At 41.5% G+C, this 20,309-nt stretch overlaps 1 protein-coding gene across 3 annotated transcripts in view; it reads left to right on the forward strand.

Moving 5' to 3' along the window:
- slc52a3-2a (solute carrier family 52 member 3-2a) overlaps positions 1–20,309 on the forward strand; it is a 106,822-nt gene that overhangs the window by 84,614 nt on the left and 1,899 nt on the right. For 2 of the 3 annotated variants that reach the window (XM_089122793.1, XM_089122794.1), the window contains one exon: positions 17,730–18,788. In XM_089122793.1, coding sequence (XP_088978919.1) covers positions 17,773–18,788 — 1,016 coding nt within the window. In that variant the 5' untranslated portion in view covers positions 17,730–17,772. Of the gene's footprint in view, positions 1–16,184; positions 18,789–20,309 lie in introns of those variants that run through there. The other variant, XM_039650361.2, reaches the window with a different exon arrangement.

The raw sequence follows: 20,309 nt of genomic DNA on the forward strand, positions 1-20,309 counted from the left end.
TTTTTTTTTTATCGGGTCGAATTTTTGAGTTTCGATATCTCAGCTCTGGAAAGGTCTAGAGCCTCCATTTTTGCACTCAGGTTAAAGTCTCATGGCCCTCTATCAGAATCCAGAGTTTTGAGAAGATTGGAGAAACTTAATTTTTCGCCCTGAAAAAAAAAAAACGAAAGGGGTACCACTGTCGTTTTTTTTTTTTTTTTGGGTCGAATTTTTGAGTTTCGATATCTCAGCTCTGGAAGGGGCTAGAGCCTCCATTTTTGCACTCAGGTCTAAGTCTCATGGCCCTCTATCAGAATTTGAGAAGATTGGAGAAACTTAATTTTTCGCCCAAAAAAAAAAACGTAAGGGGTACCACTGTCGTTTTTTTTTTTCAGGCCGAATTTTTGAGTTTCGATATCTCAGCTCTGGAAGGGGCTAGAGCCTCCATTTTTGCACTCAGGTCTAAGTCTCATGGCCCTCTATCAGAATTTGGGAAGATTGGAGAAACTTAATTTTTCGCCCCCAAAAAAAACGTAAGGGGTACCACTGTCGTTTTTTTTTCGGGCCGAATTTTTGAGTTTCGATATCTCAGCTCTGGAAGGGGCTAGAGCCTCCATTTTTGCACTCAGGTCTAAGTCTCATGGCCCTCTATCAGAATTTGGGAAGATTGGAGAAACTTAATTTTTCGCCCCAAAAAAAAACGTAAGGGGTACCACTGTCGTTTTTTTTTCGGGCCGAATTTTTGAGTTTCGATATCTCAGCTCTGGAAGGGGCTAGAGCCTCCATTTTTGCACTCAGGTCTAAGTCTCATGGCCCTCTATCAGAATTTGGGAAGATTGGAGAAACTTAATTTTTCGCCCAAAAAAAAAACGTAAGGGGTACCACTGTCGTTTTTTTTTTTCGGGCCGAATTTTTGAGTTTCGATATCTCAGCTCTGGAAGGGGCTAGAGCCTCCATTTTTGCACTCAGGTCTAAGTCTCATGGCCCTCTATCAGAATTTGGGAAGATTGGAGAAACTTAATTTTTCGCCCCAAAAAAAAAACGTAAGGGGTACCACTGTCGTTTTTTTTTCGGGCCGAATTTTTGAGTTTCGATATCTCAGCTCTGGAAGGGGCTAGAGCCTCCATTTTTGCAATCAGGTCTAAGTCTCATGGCCCTCTATCAGAATTTGGGAAGATTGGAGAAACTTAATTTTTCGCCCAAAAAAAAAAAACCGTAAGGGGTACCACTGTCGTTTTTTTTTTTCAGGCCGAATTTTTGAGTTTCGATATCTCAGCTCTGGAAGGGGCTAGAGCCTCCATTTTTGCACTCAGGTCTAAGTCTCATGGCCCTCTATCAGAATTTGGGAAGATTGGAGAAACTTAATTTTTCGCCCCAAAAAAAAACGTAAGGGGTACCACTGTCGTTTTTTTTTCGGGCCGAATTTTTGAGTTTCGATATCTCAGCTCTGGAAGGGGCTAGAGCCTCCATTTTGCACTCAGGTCTAAGTCTCATGGCCCTCTATCAGAATTTGGGAAGATTGGAGAAACTTAATTTTTCGCCCAAAAAAAAAACGTAAGGGGTACCACTGTCGTTTTTTTTTCGGGCCGAATTTTTGAGTTTCGATATCTCAGCTCTGGAAGGGGCTAGAGCCTCCATTTTTGCACTCAGGTCTAAGTCTCATGGCCCTCTATCAGAATTTGGGAAGATTGGAGAAACTTAATTTTTCGCCCCAAAAAAAAAACGTAAGGGGTACCACTGTCGTTTTTTTTTTCTGGCCGAATTTTTGAGTTTCGATATCTCAGCTCTGGAAGGGGCTAGAGCCTCCATTTTTGCACTCAGGTCTAAGTCTCATGGCCCTCTATCAGAATTTGGGAAGATTGGAGAAACTTAATTTTTCGCAAAAAAAAAAAACGTAAGGGGTACCACTGTCGTTTTTTTTTTTTCAGGCCGAATTTTTGAGTTTCGATATCTCAGCTCTGGAAGGGGCTAGAGCCTCCATTTTTGCACTCAGGTCTAAGTCTCATGGCCCTCTATCAGAATCCAGAGTTTTGGGAAGATTGGAGAAACTTAATTTTTCGCCCCAAAAAAAAAAAACGTAAGGGGTACCACTGTCTTTTTTTTTTTCGGGCCGAATTTTTGAGTTTCGATATCTCAGCTCTGGAAGGGGCTAGAGCCTCCATTTTTGAACTCAGGTCTAAGTCTCATGGCCCTCTATCAGAATCCAGAGTTTTGGGAAGATTGGAGAAACTTAATTTTTCGCCCCCCAAAAAAAACGTAAGGGGTACCACTGTCGTTTTTTTTTTCGGGCCGAATTTTTGAGTTTCGATATCTCAGCTCTGGAAGGGGCTAGAGCCTCCATTTTTGCACTCAGGTCTAAGTCTCATGGTCCTCTATCAGAATTTGGGAAGATTGGAGAAACTTAATTTTTCGCCCCCAAAAAAAAAAAACGTAAGGGGTACCACTGTCGTTTTTTTTTTCGGGACGAATTTTTGAGTTTCGATATCTCAGCTCTGGAAGGGGCTAGAGCCTCCATTTTTGCACTCAGGTCTAAGTCTCATTGCCCTCTATCAGAATTTGGGAAGATTGGAGAAACTTAATTTTTCGCCCCAAAAAAAAAACGTAAGGGGTACCACTGTCGTTTTTTTTTCGGGCCGAATTTTTGAGTTTCGATATCTCAGCTCTGGAAGGGGCTAGAGCCTCCATTTTTGCACTCAGGTCTAAGTCTCACGGCCCTCTATCAGAATTTGGGAAGATTGGAGAAACGTAATTTTTCGCCCCAAAAAAAAACGTAAGGGGTACCACTGTCGTTTTTTTTTCGGGCCGAATTTTTGAGTTTCGATATCTCAGCTCTGGAAGGGGCTAGAGCCTCCATTTTTGCACTCAGGTCTAAGTCTCATGGCCCTCTATCAGAATTTGGGAAGATTGGAGAAACTTAATTTTTCGCCCAAAAAAAAAACGTAAGGGGTACCACTGTCGTTTTTTTTTCGGGCCGAATTTTTGAGTTTCGATATCTCAGCTCTGGAAGGGGCTAGAGCCTCAATTTTTGCACTCAGGTCTAAGTCTCATGGCCCTCTATCAGAATTTGGGAAGATTGGAGAAACTTAATTTTTCGCCCAAAAAAAAAACGTAAGGGGTACCACTGTCGTTTTTTTTTTCGGGCCGAATTTTTGAGTTTCGATATCTCAGCTCTGGAAGGGGCTAGAGCCTCCATTTTTGCACTCAGGTCTAAGTCTCATGGTCCTCTATCAGAATCCAGAGTTTTGGGAAGATTGGAGAAACTTAATTTTTCGCCCAAAAAAAAAAAAAAACGTAAGGGGTACCACTGTCGTTTTTTTTTCGGACCGAATTTTTGAGTTTAGATATCTCAGCTCTGGAAGGGGCTAGAGCCTCCATTTTTGCACTCAGGTCTAAGTCTTATGGCCCTCTATCAGAATCCAGAGTTTTGGGAAGATTGGAGAAACTTAATTTTTCGCCCCCCCAAAAAAAACGTAAGGGGTACCACTGTCGTTTTTTTTTCGGGCCGAATTTTTGAGTTTCGATATCTCAGCTCTGGAAGGGGCAAGAGCCTCCATTTTTGCACTCAGGTCTAAGTCTCATGGCCCTCTATCAGAATTTTGGAAGATTGGAGAAACTTAATTTTTCGCCCAAAAAAAAAAACGTAAGGGGTACCACTGTCGTTTTTTTTTCGGGCCGAATTTTTGAGTTTCGATATCTCAGCTCTGGAAGGGGCTAGAGCCTCCATTTTTGCACTCAGGTCTAAGTCTCATGGCCCTCTATCAGAATTTGGGAAGATTGGAGAAACTTAATTTTTCGCCCAAAAAAAAAACGTAAGGGGTACCACTGTCGTTTTTTTTTTTCGGGCCGAATTTTTGAGTTTCGATATCTCAGCTCTGGAAGGGGCTAGAGCCTCCATTTTTGCACTCAGGTGTAAGTCTCATGACCCTCTATCAGAATTTGAGAAGATTGGAGAAACTTAATTTTTCGCCCCCCAAAAAAAACGTAAGGGGTACCACTGTCGTTTTTTTTTCGGGCCGAATTTTTGAGTTTCGATATCTCAGCTCTGGAAGGGGCTAGAGCCTCCATTTTTGCACTCAGGTCTAAGTCTCATGGCCCTCTATCAGAATTTGGGAAGATTGGAGAAACTTAATTTTTCGCCCAAAAAAAAAACGTAAGGGGTACCACTGTCGTTTTTTTTTTCGGGCCGAATTTTTGAGTTCCGATATCTCAGCTCTGGAAGGGGCTAGAGCCTCCATTTTTGCACTCAGGTCTAAGTCTCATGGCCCTCTATCAGAATCCAGAATTTGGGAAGATTGGAGAAACTTAATTTTTCGCCCAAAAAAAAAAAACGTAAGGTGTACCACTGTCGTTTTTTTTTCGGGCCGAATTTTTGAGTTTCGCTATCTCAGCTCTGGAAGGGGCTAGAGCCTCCATTTTTGCACTCAGGTCTAAGTCTCATGGCCCTCTACCAGAATTTGGGAAGATTGGAGAAACTAAATTTTTCGCCCAAAAAAAAAAAAACGTAAGGGGTACCACTGTCGTTTTTTTTCGGGCCGAATTTTTGAGTTTCGATATCTCAGCTCTGGAAGGGGCTAGAGCCTCCATTTTTGCACTCAGGTATAAGTCTCATGGCCCTCTATCAGAATCCAGAGTTTTGGGAAGATTGGAGAAACTTAATTTTTCGCCCAAAAAAAAAAAACGTAAGGGGTACCACTGTCGTTTTTTTTTTCGGGCCGAATTTTTGAGTTTCGATATCTCAGCTCTGGAAGGGGCTAGAGCCTCCATTTTTGCACTCAGGTCTAAGTCTCATGGCCCTCTATCAGAATTTGGGAAGATTGGAGAAACTTAATTTTTCGCCCAAAAAAAAAAACGTAAGGGGTACCACTGTCGTTTTTTTTTTCGGGCCGAATTTTTGAGTTTCGCTATCTCAGCTCTGGAAGGGGCTAGAGCCTCCATTTTTGCACTCAGGTCTAAGTCTCATGGCCCTCTACCAGAATTTGGGAAGATTGGAGAAACTTAATTTTTCGCCCAAAAAAAAAAACGTAAGGGGTACCACTGTCGTTTTTTTTCGGGCCGAATTTTTGAGTTTCGATATCTCAGCTCTGGAAGGGGCTAGAGCCTCCATTTTTGCACTCAGGTATAAGTCTCATGGCCCTCTATCAGAATCCAGAGTTTTGGGAAGATTGGAGAAACTTAATTTTTCGCCGAAAAAAAAAAACCGTAAGGGGTACCACTGTCGTTTTTTTTTTCGGGCCGAATTTTTGAGTTTCGATATCTCAGCTCTGGAAGGGGCTAGAGCCTCCATTTTTGCACTCAGGTCTAAGTCTCATGGCCCTCTATCAGAATCCAGAGTTTGGGGAAGATTGGAGAAACTTAATTTTTCGCCCAAAAAAAAAAAAAACGTAAGGGGTACCACTGTCTTTTTTTTTTCGGGCCGAATTTTTGAGTTTCGATATCTCAGCTCTGGAAGGGGCTAGAGCCTCCATTTTTGCACTCAGGTCTAAGTCTCATGGCCCTCTATCAGAATCCAGAGTTTTGGGAAGATTGGAGAAACTTAATTTTTCGCCCCCAAAAAAAAACGTAAGGGGTACCACTGTCGTTTTTTTTTTTCGGGCCGAATTTTTGAGTTTCGATATCTCAGCTCTGGAAGGGGCTAGAGCCTCCATTTTTGCACTCAGGTCTAAGTCTCATGGCCCTCTATCAGAATTTGGGAAGATTGGAGAAACTTAATTTTTCGCCCCCAAAAAAAAAAACGTAAGGGGTACCACTGTCGTTTTTTTTTTCAGGCCGAATTTTTGAGTTTCGATATCTCAGCTCTGGAAGGGACTAGAGCCTCCATTTTTGCACTCAGGTCTAAGTCTCATGGCCCTCTATCAGAATTTGGGAAGATTGGAGAAACTTAATTTTTCGCCCCAAAAAAAAAACGTAAGGGGTACCACTGTCGTTTTTTTTTTCAGGCCGAATTTTTGAGTTTCGATATCTCAGCTCTGGAAGGGACTAGAGCCTCCATTTTTGCACTCAGGTCTAAGTCTCATGGCCCTCTATCAGAATTTGGGAAGATTGGAGAAACTTAATTTTTCGCCCAAAAAAAAAAACGTAAGGGGTACCACTGTCGTTTTTTTTTTTCGGGCCGAATTTTTGAGTTTCGATATCTCAGCTCTGGAAGGGGCTAGAGCCTCCATTTTGCACTCAGGTCTAAGTCTCATGGCCCTCTATCAGAATTTGGGAAGATTGGAGAAACTTAATTTTTCGCCCAAAAAAAAAATGTAAGGGGTACCACTGTCGTTTTTTTTTCGGGCCGAATTTTTGAGTTTCGATATCTCAGCTCTGGAAGGGGCTAGAGCCTCCATTTTTGCACTCAGGTCTAAGTCTCATGGCCCTCTATCAGAATTTGGGAAGATTGGGGAAACTTAATTTTTCGCCCAAAAAAAAAATGTAAGGGGTACCACTGTCGTTATTTTTTCGGGCCGAATTTTTGAGTTTCGATATCTCAGCTCTGGAAGGGACTAGAGCCTCCATTTTTGCACTCAGGTCTAAGTCTCATGGCCCTCTATCAGAATTTGGGAAGATTGGAGAAACTTAATTTTTCGCCCCAAAAAAAAAAACGTAAGGGGTACCACTGTCGTTTTTTTTTTCAGGCCGAATTTTTGAGTTTCGATATCTCAGCTCTGGAAGGGACTAGAGCCTCCATTTTTGCACTCAGGTCTAAGTCTCATGGCCCTCTATCAGAATTTGGGAAGATTGGAGAAACTTAATTTTTCGCCCAAAAAAAAAAACGTAAGGGGTACCACTGTCGTTTTTTTTTTTCGGGCCGAATTTTTGAGTTTCGATATCTCAGCTCTGGAAGGGGCTAGAGCCTCCATTTTGCACTCAGGTCTAAGTCTCATGGCCCTCTATCAGAATTTGGGAAGATTGGAGAAACTTAATTTTTCGCCCAAAAAAAAAATGTAAGGGGTACCACTGTCGTTTTTTTTTCGGGCCGAATTTTTGAGTTTCGATATCTCAGCTCTGGAAGGGGCTAGAGCCTCCATTTTTGCACTCAGGTCTAAGTCTCATGGCCCTCTATCAGAATTTGGGAAGATTGGGGAAACTTAATTTTTCGCCCAAAAAAAAAATGTAAGGGGTACCACTGTCGTTTTTTTTTCGGGCCGAATTTTTGAGTTTCGATATCTTAGCTCTGGAAGGGGCTAGAGCCTCCATTTTTGCACTCAGGTCTAAGTCTCATGGCCCTCTATCAGAATTTGGGAAGATTGGAGAAATTTAATTTTTCGCCCAAAAAAAAATGTAAGGGGTACCACTGTCGTTTTTTTTTTCGGGCCGAATTTTTGAGTTTCGATATCTCAGCTCTGGAAAGGGCTAGAGCCTCCATTTTTGCACTCAGGTCTAAGTCTCATGGCCCTCTATCAGAATTTGGGAAGATTGGAGAAACTTAATTTTTCGCCCAAAAAAAACGTAAGGGGTACCACTGTCGTTTTTTTTTTTCGGGCCGAATTTTTGAGTTTCGATATCTCAGCTCTGGAAGGGGCTAGAGCCTCCATTTTTGCACTCAGGTCTAAGTCTCATGGCCCTCTATCAGAATTTGGGAAGATTGGAGAAACTTAATTTTTCGCCCAAAAAAAAAAAACGTAAGGGGTACCACTGTCGTTTTTTTTTCGGGCCGAATTTTTGAGTTTCGATACCTCAGCTCTGGAAGGGGCTAGAGCCTCCATTTTTGCACTCAGGTCTAAGTCTCATGGCCCTCTATCAGAATTTGGGAAGATTGGAGAAACTTAATTTTTCGCCCCCCCAAAAAAAACGTAAGGGGTACCACTGTCGTTTTTTTTTTCGGGCCGAATTTTTGAGTTCCGATATCTCAGCTCTGGAAGGGGCTAGAGCCTCAATTTTTGCACTCAGGTCTAAGTCTCATGGCCCTCTATCAGAATTTGGGAAGATTGGAGAAACTTAATTTTTCGCCCAAAAAAAAAAAAACGTAAGGGGTACCACTGTCGTTTTTTTTTTCGGGCCGAATTTTTGAGTTTCGATATCTCAGCTCTGGAAGGGGCTAGAGCCTCCATTTTTGCACTCAGGTCTAAGTCTCATGGCCCTCTATCAGAATTTGGGAAGATTGGAGAAACTTAATTTTTCGCCCAAAAAAAAAAACGTAAGGGGTACCACTGTCGGTTTTTTTTCGGGCCGAATTTTTGAGTTTCGATATCTCAGCTCTGGAAGGGGCTAGAGCCTCCATTTTTGCACTCAGGTCTAAGTCTCATGGCCCTCTATCAGAATTTGGGAAGATTGGAGAAACTTAATTTTTCGCCCAAAAAAAAAACGTAAGGGGTACCACTGTCGTTTTTTTTTCGGGCCGAATTTTTGAGTTTCGATATCTCAGCTCTGGAAGGGGCTAGAGCCTCCATTTTTGCACTCAGGTCTAAGTCTCATGGCCCTCTATCAGAATTTGGGAAGATTGGAGAAACTTAATTTTTCGCCCCAAAAAAAAAAACGTAAGGGGTACCACTGTCGTTTTTTTTTCGGGCCGAATTTTTGAGTTTCGATATCTCAGCTCTGGAAGGGGCTAGAGCCTCCATTTTTGCACTCAGGTGTAAGTCTCATGGCCCTCTATCAGAATTTGAGAAGATTGGAGAAACTTAATTTTTCGCCCCCCAAAAAAAACGTAAGGGGTACCACTGTCGTTTTTTTTTTCGGGCCGAATTTTTGAGTTTCGATATCTCAGCTCTGGAAGGGGCTAGAGCCTCCATTTTTGCACTCAGGTCTAAGTCTCATGGCCCTCTATCAGAATTTGGGAAGATTGGAGAAACTTAATTTTTCGCCCAAAAAAAAAAAAACGTAAGGGGTACCACTGTCGTTTTTTTTTCGGGCCGAATTTTTGAGTTTCGCTATCTCAGCTCTGGAAGGGGCTAGAGCCTCCATTTTTGCACTCAGGTCTAAGTCTCATGGCCCTCTACCAGAATTTGGGAAGATTGGAGAAACTTAATTTTTCGCCCAAAAAAAAAAACGTAAGGGGTACCACTGTCGTTTTTTTTCGGGCCGAATTTTTGAGTTTCGATATCTCAGCTCTGGAAGGGGCTAGAGCCTCCATTTTTGCACTCAGGTATAAGTCTCATGGCCCTCTATCAGAATCCAGAGTTTTGGGAAGATTGGAGAAACTTAATTTTTCGCCGAAAAAAAAAAAACGTAAGGGGTACCACTGTCGTTTTTTTTTTTCGGGCCGAATTTTTGAGTTTCGATATCTCAGCTCTGGAAGGGGCTAGAGCCTCCATTTTTGCACTCAGGTCTAAGTCTCATGGCCCTCTATCAGAATCCAGAGTTTGGGGAAGATTGGAGAAACTTAATTTTTCGCCCAAAAAAAAAAAAAACGTAAGGGGTACCACTGTCTTTTTTTTTCGGGCCGAATTTTTGAGTTTCGATATCTCAGCTCTGGAAGGGGCTAGAGCCTCCATTTTTGCACTCAGGTCTAAGTCTCATGGCCCTCTATCCGAATCCAACGTTTTGGGAAGATTGAAGAAACTTAATTTTTCGCCCACAAAAAAAAACGTAAGGGGTACCACTGTCGTTTTTTTTTTTCGGGCCGAATTTTTGAGTTTCGATATCTCAGCTCTGGAAGGGGCTAGAGCCTCCATTTTTGCACTCAGGTCTAAGTCTCATGGCCCTCTATCAGAATTTGGGAAGATTGGAGAAACTTAATTTTTCGCCCCCAAAAAAAAAAACGTAAGGGGTACCACTGTCGTTTTTTTTTTCAGGACGAATTTTTGAGTTTCGATATCTCAGCTCTGGAAGGGACTAGAGCCTCCATTTTTGCACTCAGGTCTAAGTCTCATGGCCCTCTATCAGAATTTGGGAAGATTGGAGAAACTTAATTTTTCGCCCCAAAAAAAAAACGTAAGGGGTACCACTGTCGTTTTTTTTTTTCAGGCCGAATTTTTGAGTTTCGATATCTCAGCTCTGGAAGGGACTAGAGCCTCCATTTTTGCACTCAGGTCTAAGTCTCATGGCCCTCTATCAGAATTTGGGAAGATTGGAGAAACTTAATTTTTCGCCCAAAAAAAAAAACGTAAGGGGTACCACTGTCGTTTTTTTTTTCGGGCCGAATTTTTGAGTTTCGATATCTCAGCTCTGGAAGGGGCTAGAGCCTCCATTTTTGCACTCAGGTCTAAGTCTCATGGCCCTCTATCAGAATTTGGGAAGATTGGAGAAACTTAATTTTTCGCCCAAAAAAAAAAATGTAAGGGGTACCACTGTCGTTTTTTTTTCGGGCCGAATTTTTGAGTTTCGATATCTCAGCTCTGGAAGGGGCTAGAGCCTCCACTTTTGCACTCAGGTCTAAGTCTCATGGCCCTCTATCAGAATTTGGGAAGATTGGAGAAACTTAATTTTTCGCCCAAAAAAAAAATGTAAGGGGTACCACTGTCGTTTTTTTTTCGGGCCGAATTTTTGAGTTTCGATATCTCAGCTCTGGAAGGGGCTAGAGCCTCCATTTTTGCACTCAGGTCTAAGTCTCATGGCCCTCTATCAGAATTTGGGAAGATTGGAGAAACTTAATTTTTCGCCCAAAAAAAAAATGTAAGGGGTACCACTGTCGGTTTTTTTTTCGGGCCGAATTTTTGAGTTTCGATATCTCAGCTCTGGAAGGGGCTAGAGCCTCCATTTTTGCACTCAGGTCTAAGTCTCATGGCCCTCTATCAGAATTTGGGAAGATTGGAGAAACTTAATTTTTCGCCCCAAAAAAAAATGTAAGGGGTACCACTGTCGGTTTTTTTTTCGGGCCGAATTTTTGAGTTTCGATATCTCAGCTCTGGAAGGGGCTAGAGCCTCCATTTTTGCACTCAGGTCTAAGTCTCATGGCCCTCTATCAGAATTTGGGAAGATTGGAGAAACTTAATTTTTCGCCCAAAAAAAAACGTAAGGGGTACCACTGTCGTTTTTTTTTTCGGGCCGAATTTTTGAGTTTCGATATCTCAGCTCTGGAAGGGGCTAGAGCCTCCATTTTTGCACTCAGGTCTAAGTCTCATGGCCCTCTATCAGAATTTGGGAAGATTGGAGAAACTTAATTTTTCGCCCAAAAAAAAAAAACGTAAGGGGTACCACTGTCGTTTTTTTTTCGGGCAGAATTTTTGAGTTTCGATATCTCAGCTCTGGAAGGGGCTAGAGCCTCCATTTTTGCACTCAGGTCTAAGTCTCATGGCCCTCTATCAGAATCCAGAGTTTTGGGAAGATTGGAGAAACTTAATTTTTCGCCCCAAAAAAAAAAAAACGTAAGGGGTACCACTGTCGTTTTTTTTTTCTGGCCGAATTTTTGAGTTTCGATATCTCAGCTCTGGAAGTGGCTAGAGCCTCCATTTTTGCACTCAGGTCTAAGTCTCATGGCCCTCTATCAGAATTTGGGAAGATTGGAGAAACTTAATTTTTCGCCCAAAAAAAAAAACGTAAGGGGTACCACTGTCGTTTTTTTTTTTCGGGCCGAATTTTTGAGTTTCGATATCTCAGCTCTGGAAGGGGCTAGAGCCTCCATTTTTGCACTCAGGTCTAAGTCTCATGGCCCTCTATCAGAATTTGGGAAGATTGGAGAAACTTAATTTTTCGCCCCCAAAAAAAAAACGTAAGGGGTACCACTGTCGTTTTTTTTTTTCGGGCCGAATTTTTGAGTTTCGATACCTCAGCTCTGGAAGGGGCTAGAGCCTCCATTTTTGCACTCAGGTCTAAGTCTCATGGCCCTCTATCAGAATTTGGGAAGATTGGAGAAACTTAATTTTTCGCCCCCCCAAAAAAAACGTAAGGGGTACCACTGTCGTTTTTTTTTTCAGGCCGAATTTTTGAGTTTCGATATCTCAGCTCTGGAAGGGGCTAGAGCCTCCATTTTTGCACTCAGGTCTAAGTCTCATGGCCCTCTATCAGAATTTGGGAAGATTGGAGAAACTTAATTTTTCGCCCAAAAAAAAATGTAAGGGGTACCACTGTCGTTTTTTTTTTTCGGGCCGAATTTTTGAGTTTCGATATCTCAGCTCTGGAAGGGGCTAGAGCCTCCATTTTTGCACTCAGGTCTAAGTCTCATGGCCCTCTATCAGAATTTGGGAAGATTGGAGAAACTTAATTTTTCGTCCAAAAAAAAAAACGTAAGGGGTACCACTGTCGTTTTTTTTTCGGGCCGAATTTTTGAGTTTCGATATCTCAGCTCTGGAAGGGGCTAGAGCCTCCATTTTTGCACTCAGGTCTAAGTCTCATGGCCCTCTATCAGAATTTGGGAAGATTGGAGAAACTTAATTTTTCGCCCAAAAAAAAAAAGTAAGGGGTACCACTGTCGTTTTTTTTTTTCGGGCCGAATTTTTGAGTTTCGATATCTCAGCTCTGGAAGGGGCTAGAGCCTCAATTTTTGCAATCAGGTCTAAGTCTCATGGCCCTCTATCAGAATTTGGGAAGATTGGAGAAACTTAATTTTTCGCCCAAAAAAAAAACGTAAGGGGTACCACTGTCGTTTTTTTTTCGGGCCGAATTTTTGAGTTTCGATATCTCAGCTCTGGAAGGGGCTAGAGCCTCCATTTTTGCACTCAGGTCTAAGTCTCATGGCCCTCTATCAGAATTTGGGAAGATTGGAGAAACTTAATTTTTCGCCCCAAAAAAAAAAAACGTAAGGGGTACCACTGTCGTTTTTTTTTCGGGCCGAATTTTTGAGTTTCAATATCTCAGCTCTGGAAGGGGCTAGAGCCTCCATTTTTGCACTCAGGTGTAAGTCTCATGGCCCTCTATCAGAATTTGAGAAGATTGGAGAAACTTAATTTTTCGCCCAAAAAAAAAAACGTAAGGGGTACCACTGTCGTTTTTTTTTCGGGCCGAATTTTTGAGTTTCGATATCTCAGCTCTGGAAGGGGCTAGAGCCTCCATTTTTGCACTCAGGTCTAAGTCTCATGGCCCTCTATCAGAATTTGGGAAGATTGGAGAAACTTAATTTTTCGCCCCAAAAAAAAAAACGTAAGGGGTACCACTGTCGTTTTTTTTTTCGGGCCGAATTTTTGAGTTTCGATATCTCAGCTCTGGAAGGGGCTAGAGCCTCCATTTTTGCACTCAGGTGTAAGTCTCATGGCCCTCTATCAGAATTTGAGAAGATTGGAGAAACTTAATTTTTCGCCCCCCAAAAAAAACGTAAGGGGTACCACTGTCGTTTTTTTTTCGGGCCGAATTTTTGAGTTTCGATATCTCAGCTCTGGAAGGGGCTAGAGCCTCCATTTTTGCACTCAGGTCTAAGTCTCATGGCCCTCTATCAGAATTTGGGAAGATTGGAGAAACTTAATTTTTCGCCCAAAAAAAAAACGTAAGGGGTACCACTGTCGTTTTTTTTTCGGGCCGAATTTTTGAGTTCCGATATCTCAGCTCTGGAAGGGGCTAGAGCCTCCATTTTTGCACTCAGGTCTAAGTCTCATGGCCCTCTATCAGAATCCAGAGTTTTGGGAAGATTGGAGAAACTTAATTTTTCGCCCCCCAAAAAAAACGTAAGGGGTACCACTGTCGTTTTTTTTTTCGGGCCGAATTTTTGAGTTTCGCTATCTCAGCTCTGGAAGGGGCTAGAGCCTTCATTTTTGCACTCAGGTCTAAGTCTCATGGCCCTCCATCAGAATCCAGAGTTTTGGGAAGATTGGAGAAACTGAATTTTTCGCCCCAAAAAAAAAAAACGTAAGGGGTACCACTGTCGTTTTTTTTTCGGGCCGAATTTTTGAGTTTCGATATCTCAGCTCTGGAAGGGGCTAGAGCCTCCATTTTTGCACTCAGGTCTAAGTCTCATGGCCCTCTATCAGAATTTGGGAAGATTGGAGAAACTTAATTTTTCGCCCAAAAAAAAAACGTAAGGGGTACCACTGACGTTTTTTTTTTTTCGGGCCGAATTTTTGAGTTTCGATATCTCAGCTCTGGAAGGGGCTAGAGCCTCCATTTTTGCACTCAGGTCTAAGTCTCATGGCCCTCTATCAGAATTTGGGAAGATTGGAGAAACTTAATTTTTCGCCCAAAAAAAAAACGTAAGGGGTACCACTGTCGTTTTTTTTTCGGGCCGAATTTTTGAGTTTCGATATCTCAGCTCTGGAAGGGGCTAGAGCCTCCATTTTTGCACTCAGGTCTAAGTCTCATGGCCCTCTATCAGAATTTGGGAAGATTGGAGAAACTTAATTTTTCGCCCAAAAAAAAAAACGTAAGGGGTACCACTGTCGTTTTTTTTTTCGGGCCGAATTTTTGAGTTTCGATATCTCAGCTCTGGAAGGGGCTAGAGCCTCCATTTTTGCACTCAGGTCTAAGTCTCATGGCCCTCTATCAGAATTTGGGAAGATTGGAGAAACTTAATTTTTCGCCCAAAAAAAAACCGTAAGGGGTACCACTGTCGTTTTTTTTTTCGGGCCGAATTTTTGAGTTTCGATATCTCAGCTCTGGAAGGGGCTAGAGCCTCCATTTTTGCACTCAGGTCTAAGTCTCATGGTCCTCTATCAGAATCCAGAGTTTTGAGAAGATTGGAGAAACTTAATTTTTCGCCCGAAAAAAAAAAAAAAACGAAAGGGGTACCACTGTCGTTTTTTTTTTATCGGGTCGAATTTTTGAGTTTCGATATCTCAGCTCTGGAAAGGTCTAGAGCCTCCATTTTTGCACTCAGGTTAAAGTCTCATGGCCCTCTATCAGAATCCAGAGTTTTGAGAAGATTGGAGAAACTTAATTTTTCGCCCTGAAAAAAAAAAAACGAAAGGGGTACCACTGTCGTTTTTTTTTTTTTTTTCGGGTCGAATTTTTGAGTTTCGATATCTCAGCTCTGGAAGGGTCTAGAGCCTCCATTTTTGCACTCAGGTTAAAGTCTCATGGCCCTCTATCAGAATCCAGAGTTTTGAGAAGATTGGAGAAACTTAATTTTTCGCCCCAAAAAAAAAAACGAAAGGGGTACCACTGTCGTTTTTTTTTTTATCGGGTCGAATTTTTGAGTTTCGATATCTCAGCTCTGGAAGGGTCTAGAGCCTCCATTTTTGCACTCAGGTTAAAGTCTCATGGCCCTCTATCAGAATCCAGAGTTTTGAGAAGATTGGAGAAACTTAATTTTTCGCCCTTTAAAAAAAAAAATACGAAAGGGGTACCACTGTGGTTTTTTTTTTTTCGGGTCGAATTTTTGAGTTTCGATATCTCAGCTCTGGAAGGGTCTAGAGCCTCCATTTTTGCACTCAGGTTAAAGTCTCATGGCCCTCTATCAGAATCCAGAGTTTTGAGAAGATTGGAGAAACTTAATTTTTCGCCCCAAAAAAAAAAAAACGAAAGGGGTACCACTGTCGTTTTTTTTTTTCGGTTCGAATTTTTGAGTTTCGATATCTCAGCTCTGGAAGGGTCTAGAGCCTCCATTTTTGCACTCAGGTTAAAGTCTCATGGCCCTCTATCAGAATCCAGAGTTTTGAGAAGATTGGAGAAACTTAATTTTTCGCCCCAAAAAAAAAAAAAAGACGAAAGGGGTACCACTGTCGTTTTTTTTTTTTTCGGTTCGAATTTTTGAGTTTCGATATCTCAGCTCTGGAAGGGTCTAGAGCCTCCATTTTTGCACTCAGGTTAAAGTCTCATGGCCCTCTATCAGAATCCAGAGTTTTGAGAAGATTGGAGAAACTTAATTTTTCGCCCGAAAAAAAAAAACGAAAGGGGTACCACTGTCGTTTTTTTTTTTTCGGGTCGAATTTTTGAGTTTCGATATCTCAGCTCTGGAAGGGTCTAGAGCCTCCATTTTTGCACTCAGGTTAAAGTCTCATGGCCCTCTATCAGAATCCAGAGTTTTGAGAAGATTGGAGAAACTTAATTTTTCGCCCAAAAAAAAAAAAAACGAAAGGGGTACCACTGTCGTTTTTTTTTTTTCGGGTCGAATTTTTGAGTTTCGATATCTCAGCTCTGGAAGGGTCTAGAGCCTCAGTTTTTGCACTCAGGTTAAAGTCTCATGGCCCTCTATCAGAATCCAGAGTTTTGAGAAGATTGGAGAAACTTAATTTTTCGCCCGAAAAAAAAAAAACGAAAGGGGTACCACTGTCGTTTTTTTTTTTTTCGGGTCGAATTTTTGAGTTTCGATATCTCAGCTCTGGAAGGGTCTAGAGCCTCCATTTTTGCACTCAGGTTAAAGTCTCATGGCCCTCTATCAGAATCCAGAGTTTTGAGAAGATTGGAGAAACTTAATTTTTCGCCCGAAAAAAAAAAAACGAAAGGGGTACCACTGTCGTTTTTTTTTTTTGGGTCGAATTTTTGAGTTTCGATATCTCAGCTCTGGAAGGGTCTAGAGCCTCCATTTTTGCACTCAGGTTAAAGTCGCATGGCCCTCTATCAGAATCCAGAGTTTTGAGAAGATTGGAGAAACTTAATTTTTCGCCCAAAAAAAAAAAACGAAAGGGGTACCACTGTCGTTTTTTTTTTTCGGGTCGAATTTTTGAGTTTCTATATCTCAGCTCTGGAAGGGTCTAGAGCCCAGGGGCGTCGCAACCATGGGGGATGTGGGTGTTTTAACACCCACACTTTTCCCGGTGAGAGTGTTCAACACCCGCACTTTTTCTGCCGTTTTTCCGCAGTTTTACACAAACGCCTTTCTACAGTCGCTCCTCCGTTTCTCTGGCGCTCAGTGTGTGTGTGTGCGCTCGCTGTGGCTGTCTCCTCTCAAACATGACACCGGCTTTGAGTGTGTCCGGCTGATGATTGGCTGTTCTGCCTTAAGTCCCGCCTCTCTTGATGTGTTAGATGTATCGGTCAGCTCGTGCTGAGGAGGCGGGAACTTATGGTTGTTTACATCTCCCTTTTCCAGGTACTTTGAATGAGTGTTTATGCTTTCGAGTTTTTTAAATAAGCTTGATATGTGTTTGGGAAGATGTTATGTTTATGTTTTATTGACATGTCCAGTGTTTTCATTATTATATTTCGTATTTTTGGATAAACAGTAGAAGACTTGCGTTAGGCATTCTGTTTGTAATGCTGCGTGATTTGAAAAAAAAAACGCGCTCTTTGCTCACACGATCAGCATGGTGTTCTGTGTTTTCTCCTAAATAAAAGCTCAAGGGTTTATTTCTTACAAGTGAAGAAATTAGGACAAAAGTATTGTAATTTTGATAGCATAATATAGAATATAATGACAGACTCTATATCTTAACTATAAAGATGTTTGAGCCCTCTTTAGGTAAGCAACAAGTCCATGCTTTTTCGTTGTTCAATGTGCACAGGCCTGGGTCGAATCCAGTTGAAGCTCTTAATTTTGAGCTCTCAATGTGCTCCAGATTGATGCATTTAACCTTAAAATGTACCAAATTTTCTTGCGGGGGAGCATGCCCCCGAACCCCCCTAGAGGGACAGGGGTCTACGTAACATGCCCAAATTTAAATGACACATCCATCCCCCACACTTTTCAAAAGCTTGCTACGCCTCTGATGAACTCAACCAATCAGCATTTTCAGTACCAAAGTCCCACCCCTGAAAGTTCCTGAACTTTGATAAAGTACTACCACTCAAGCAGGGACTTTTGGAGGGGGAAACATTTACCCGAAACTTCATTTAGACCCTGGTTCCTGCAGTGTAAACACACAGAGTACCACCCCAAAGTCCCTAGTTCCTGCTTATGAAAGTCATTGGGGCCCAACAACTATATGGTTACCCAGAATCTTTGAAATATATATTTTTTGGTGTTCAGCCGAAGAAATAAATTCATACAGGTTTGAAACAACTTGAGAGTGAGTACATGACAGAACTTTACCATTAATAACGATGATTCTTTTGGTTACTAACTGCATCTTTTTTCTTTCTTTTAGACATTTAGGTTATGAATTCTGAAGGATACTGATCTAAATCATCATGGCCATGTCCATCCTCACCCATGTTTTGGCCTGTCTGTTTGGCATGGGCTCATGGGTCACCATCTGTGGTGTGTGGGTGGAGCTTCCTTTAATCGTTCCACATGTACCTGAGGGCTGGTACCTTCCCTCCTACCTCACTGTTATTATCCAAATTGCCAACATCGGACCTCTTTTTGTCACATTAATGCACCGCTTCCGCCCAGGAACTCTCAACGAGACAGCGGTTATTTATTTTATTGTTGGTTTTGGGATACTGGCCAGCTTCTTCCTGGCTTTCTTCTGGAGTGAGACGGTAGCGGTGCGAGGTGTGGAGTGCAGCCTTCCTCTCCTGCTCCTCATCTTCTTCATCTCCATAGTGGACTGCACTTCTTCTGTGACGTTCCTTCCCTTCATGGCGCGGCTCAAGTCGGAGTATCTCATGACTTATTATATAGGGGAAGGCCTGAGCGGTCTTGTCCCAGCTTTAATGGCGATGGTTCAGGGTGTAGGTGTGATGGAATGTGTAAATGCATCTCAAATCCTCAGATCCAATGAAACGCACCTTAATGAGTCTTACAGAGACGCTAACTACTTTGTGCCTCAATACCAACCTGCTAACTTTTCAGTTGAAGCCTATTTTTTCTTCCTGGCTGCTATGATGGTGGTTTGTTTAGTGGCGTTCTTACTTTTAAACTACAATCCAGCTGTGGCTCGAGAGCACTCCAGTAACACAAAACGAAATGGAGCCCATACATCCCACAGGAAAAACAAGAGATCTGAACAGAAACCAATGATGCGTTCTCAAAATACTGAGAAGCCCAGGAGCACGTTTGGGACCGGGACGTATACGTGGATACAAGTAGTGTACATCTACATTATCCTAGCATGGGTAAACGCTCTGACCAATACTGGCTTGCCGTCAGTGCAGTCGTATGCATGTTTACCATATGGAGACCAGGCCTATCATTGGTCAGCCACTATGGCGAATGTTGCCAATCCTATAGCTTGCTTCATCACCATGTTTTACACTCAAAGGTGAGCCACATCTTGAAAAACATTGATTTCATAGGTTGTACTGTAATTTCTTTGTCATTTTAAACAATATATGATTATATATTGTAGCTCTACAATATTATGCTTATTACAAGGCTACTTCCCAAACAAATATGAGCACATGAAATGATGATGAAAATTTAAATAAGGTTAAAATCAAGTTTTCAACATTGACATTAGAATGGTTTCTAAAGGATCACGGGACACTAAAGACTGGAGTAAGCTTTGCCATCACAGGAATTGATTTTGAATACTAAAATTAAAACAAAGGCTAAAAGTTTTAAATAGACAGACAGATAGTTTATTTTATTAGAATTTAGTTTTTAATTTGATTCTAACTCCATGTTAATTCCAATTTAAAATGATCTTTAAATTTAGACAGAAAGCTATGAATTTAGTCATGTTTTTAATTTGTATATTTCATTATTCACAATCAGTTGCCTCAAATTTGAAGTTAAGAAATTCAGTTTAAGTAAGCAGAACTGGCAGATTTTATTTTGCATTCATACATTTTACTTGTTCTTAACTTTAAATGTTTGAGTACACCCATGCATTTAAAGCTACAGTCCGCAGTTTTTCCTCTTTGTCGCCATCTCTGTTTGAAATCTGCAATTGCAGTCATTTTCGGAATTGTCAACTTTATGTAAGTTGTAGTTCGACACGGCACAGCACGGATGAATCTTGTGGCTGTCAGTAACCGTGCCGGTGTGAATACTGTCATTCAGAATCACAGATTATTCTTTTTAGAAGTATGAACAACATAATAATTTTCACCCGAAAATGTCATCTGAATAAGTAAGTAACATCCATTTTGGTTCTGGTTCTGACATTGCAGGAAATCGTGCTGATTAAATATAAAAATCGTTTTACATGTTCTCAAATTGTCAATGTTAACAACGTCAACAGCTTAAATACATTTTATTTAATAATTTCTATCCCCAAAAAAGGTACAGACTGCAGCTTTAACTCTAAAACTTTCTTGTAACCTTAATGTGAACATTTTTATTATTTAGCTAACTATGCTAACTTGCTAAATTGCTAACATGTTAACAATAGCAGGGAATAGCGCTTGCTGTATCAGTGCACCAATATTAAAGGAGAACTCCGGCGAACAATGAACCTTTGGTCTAATAAATCATCGGTACCTAGTCAATCGTTCTCTGAGATTTGTTTTCATGATAATCGAATGTAAGAGTTTTATCTCTAAAAACTGTTTAGCGTATAATGCTAGTAATGGGGGCATTGACTAAGTAAAAAGACATCACTAGTTTATACCACTAACAAGGCTCAAAATAGCCCCACACTAACACAGTAACATAATGAGGCTCCATACATGCAAAACGAAGCATTGAGAACTTTGTAAGTGTACAGACCGTTTAATAAGAAGATACTTTATGAAGACAGTTCAGTTCGCGTATACAGACAGGAGCCTTCTTAGAAAATAGTCTCGATAAGTCGATCCCCGAACGCCGTTCATACAGTTCAGAAGTTCGCAACTTCATA

This window comes from Pimephales promelas, chromosome 18 (genome assembly GCF_988280905.1).
Source record: "Pimephales promelas chromosome 18, fPimPro1.hap1.1, whole genome shotgun sequence".
NCBI lineage: Eukaryota > Metazoa > Chordata > Actinopteri > Cypriniformes > Leuciscidae > Pimephales > Pimephales promelas.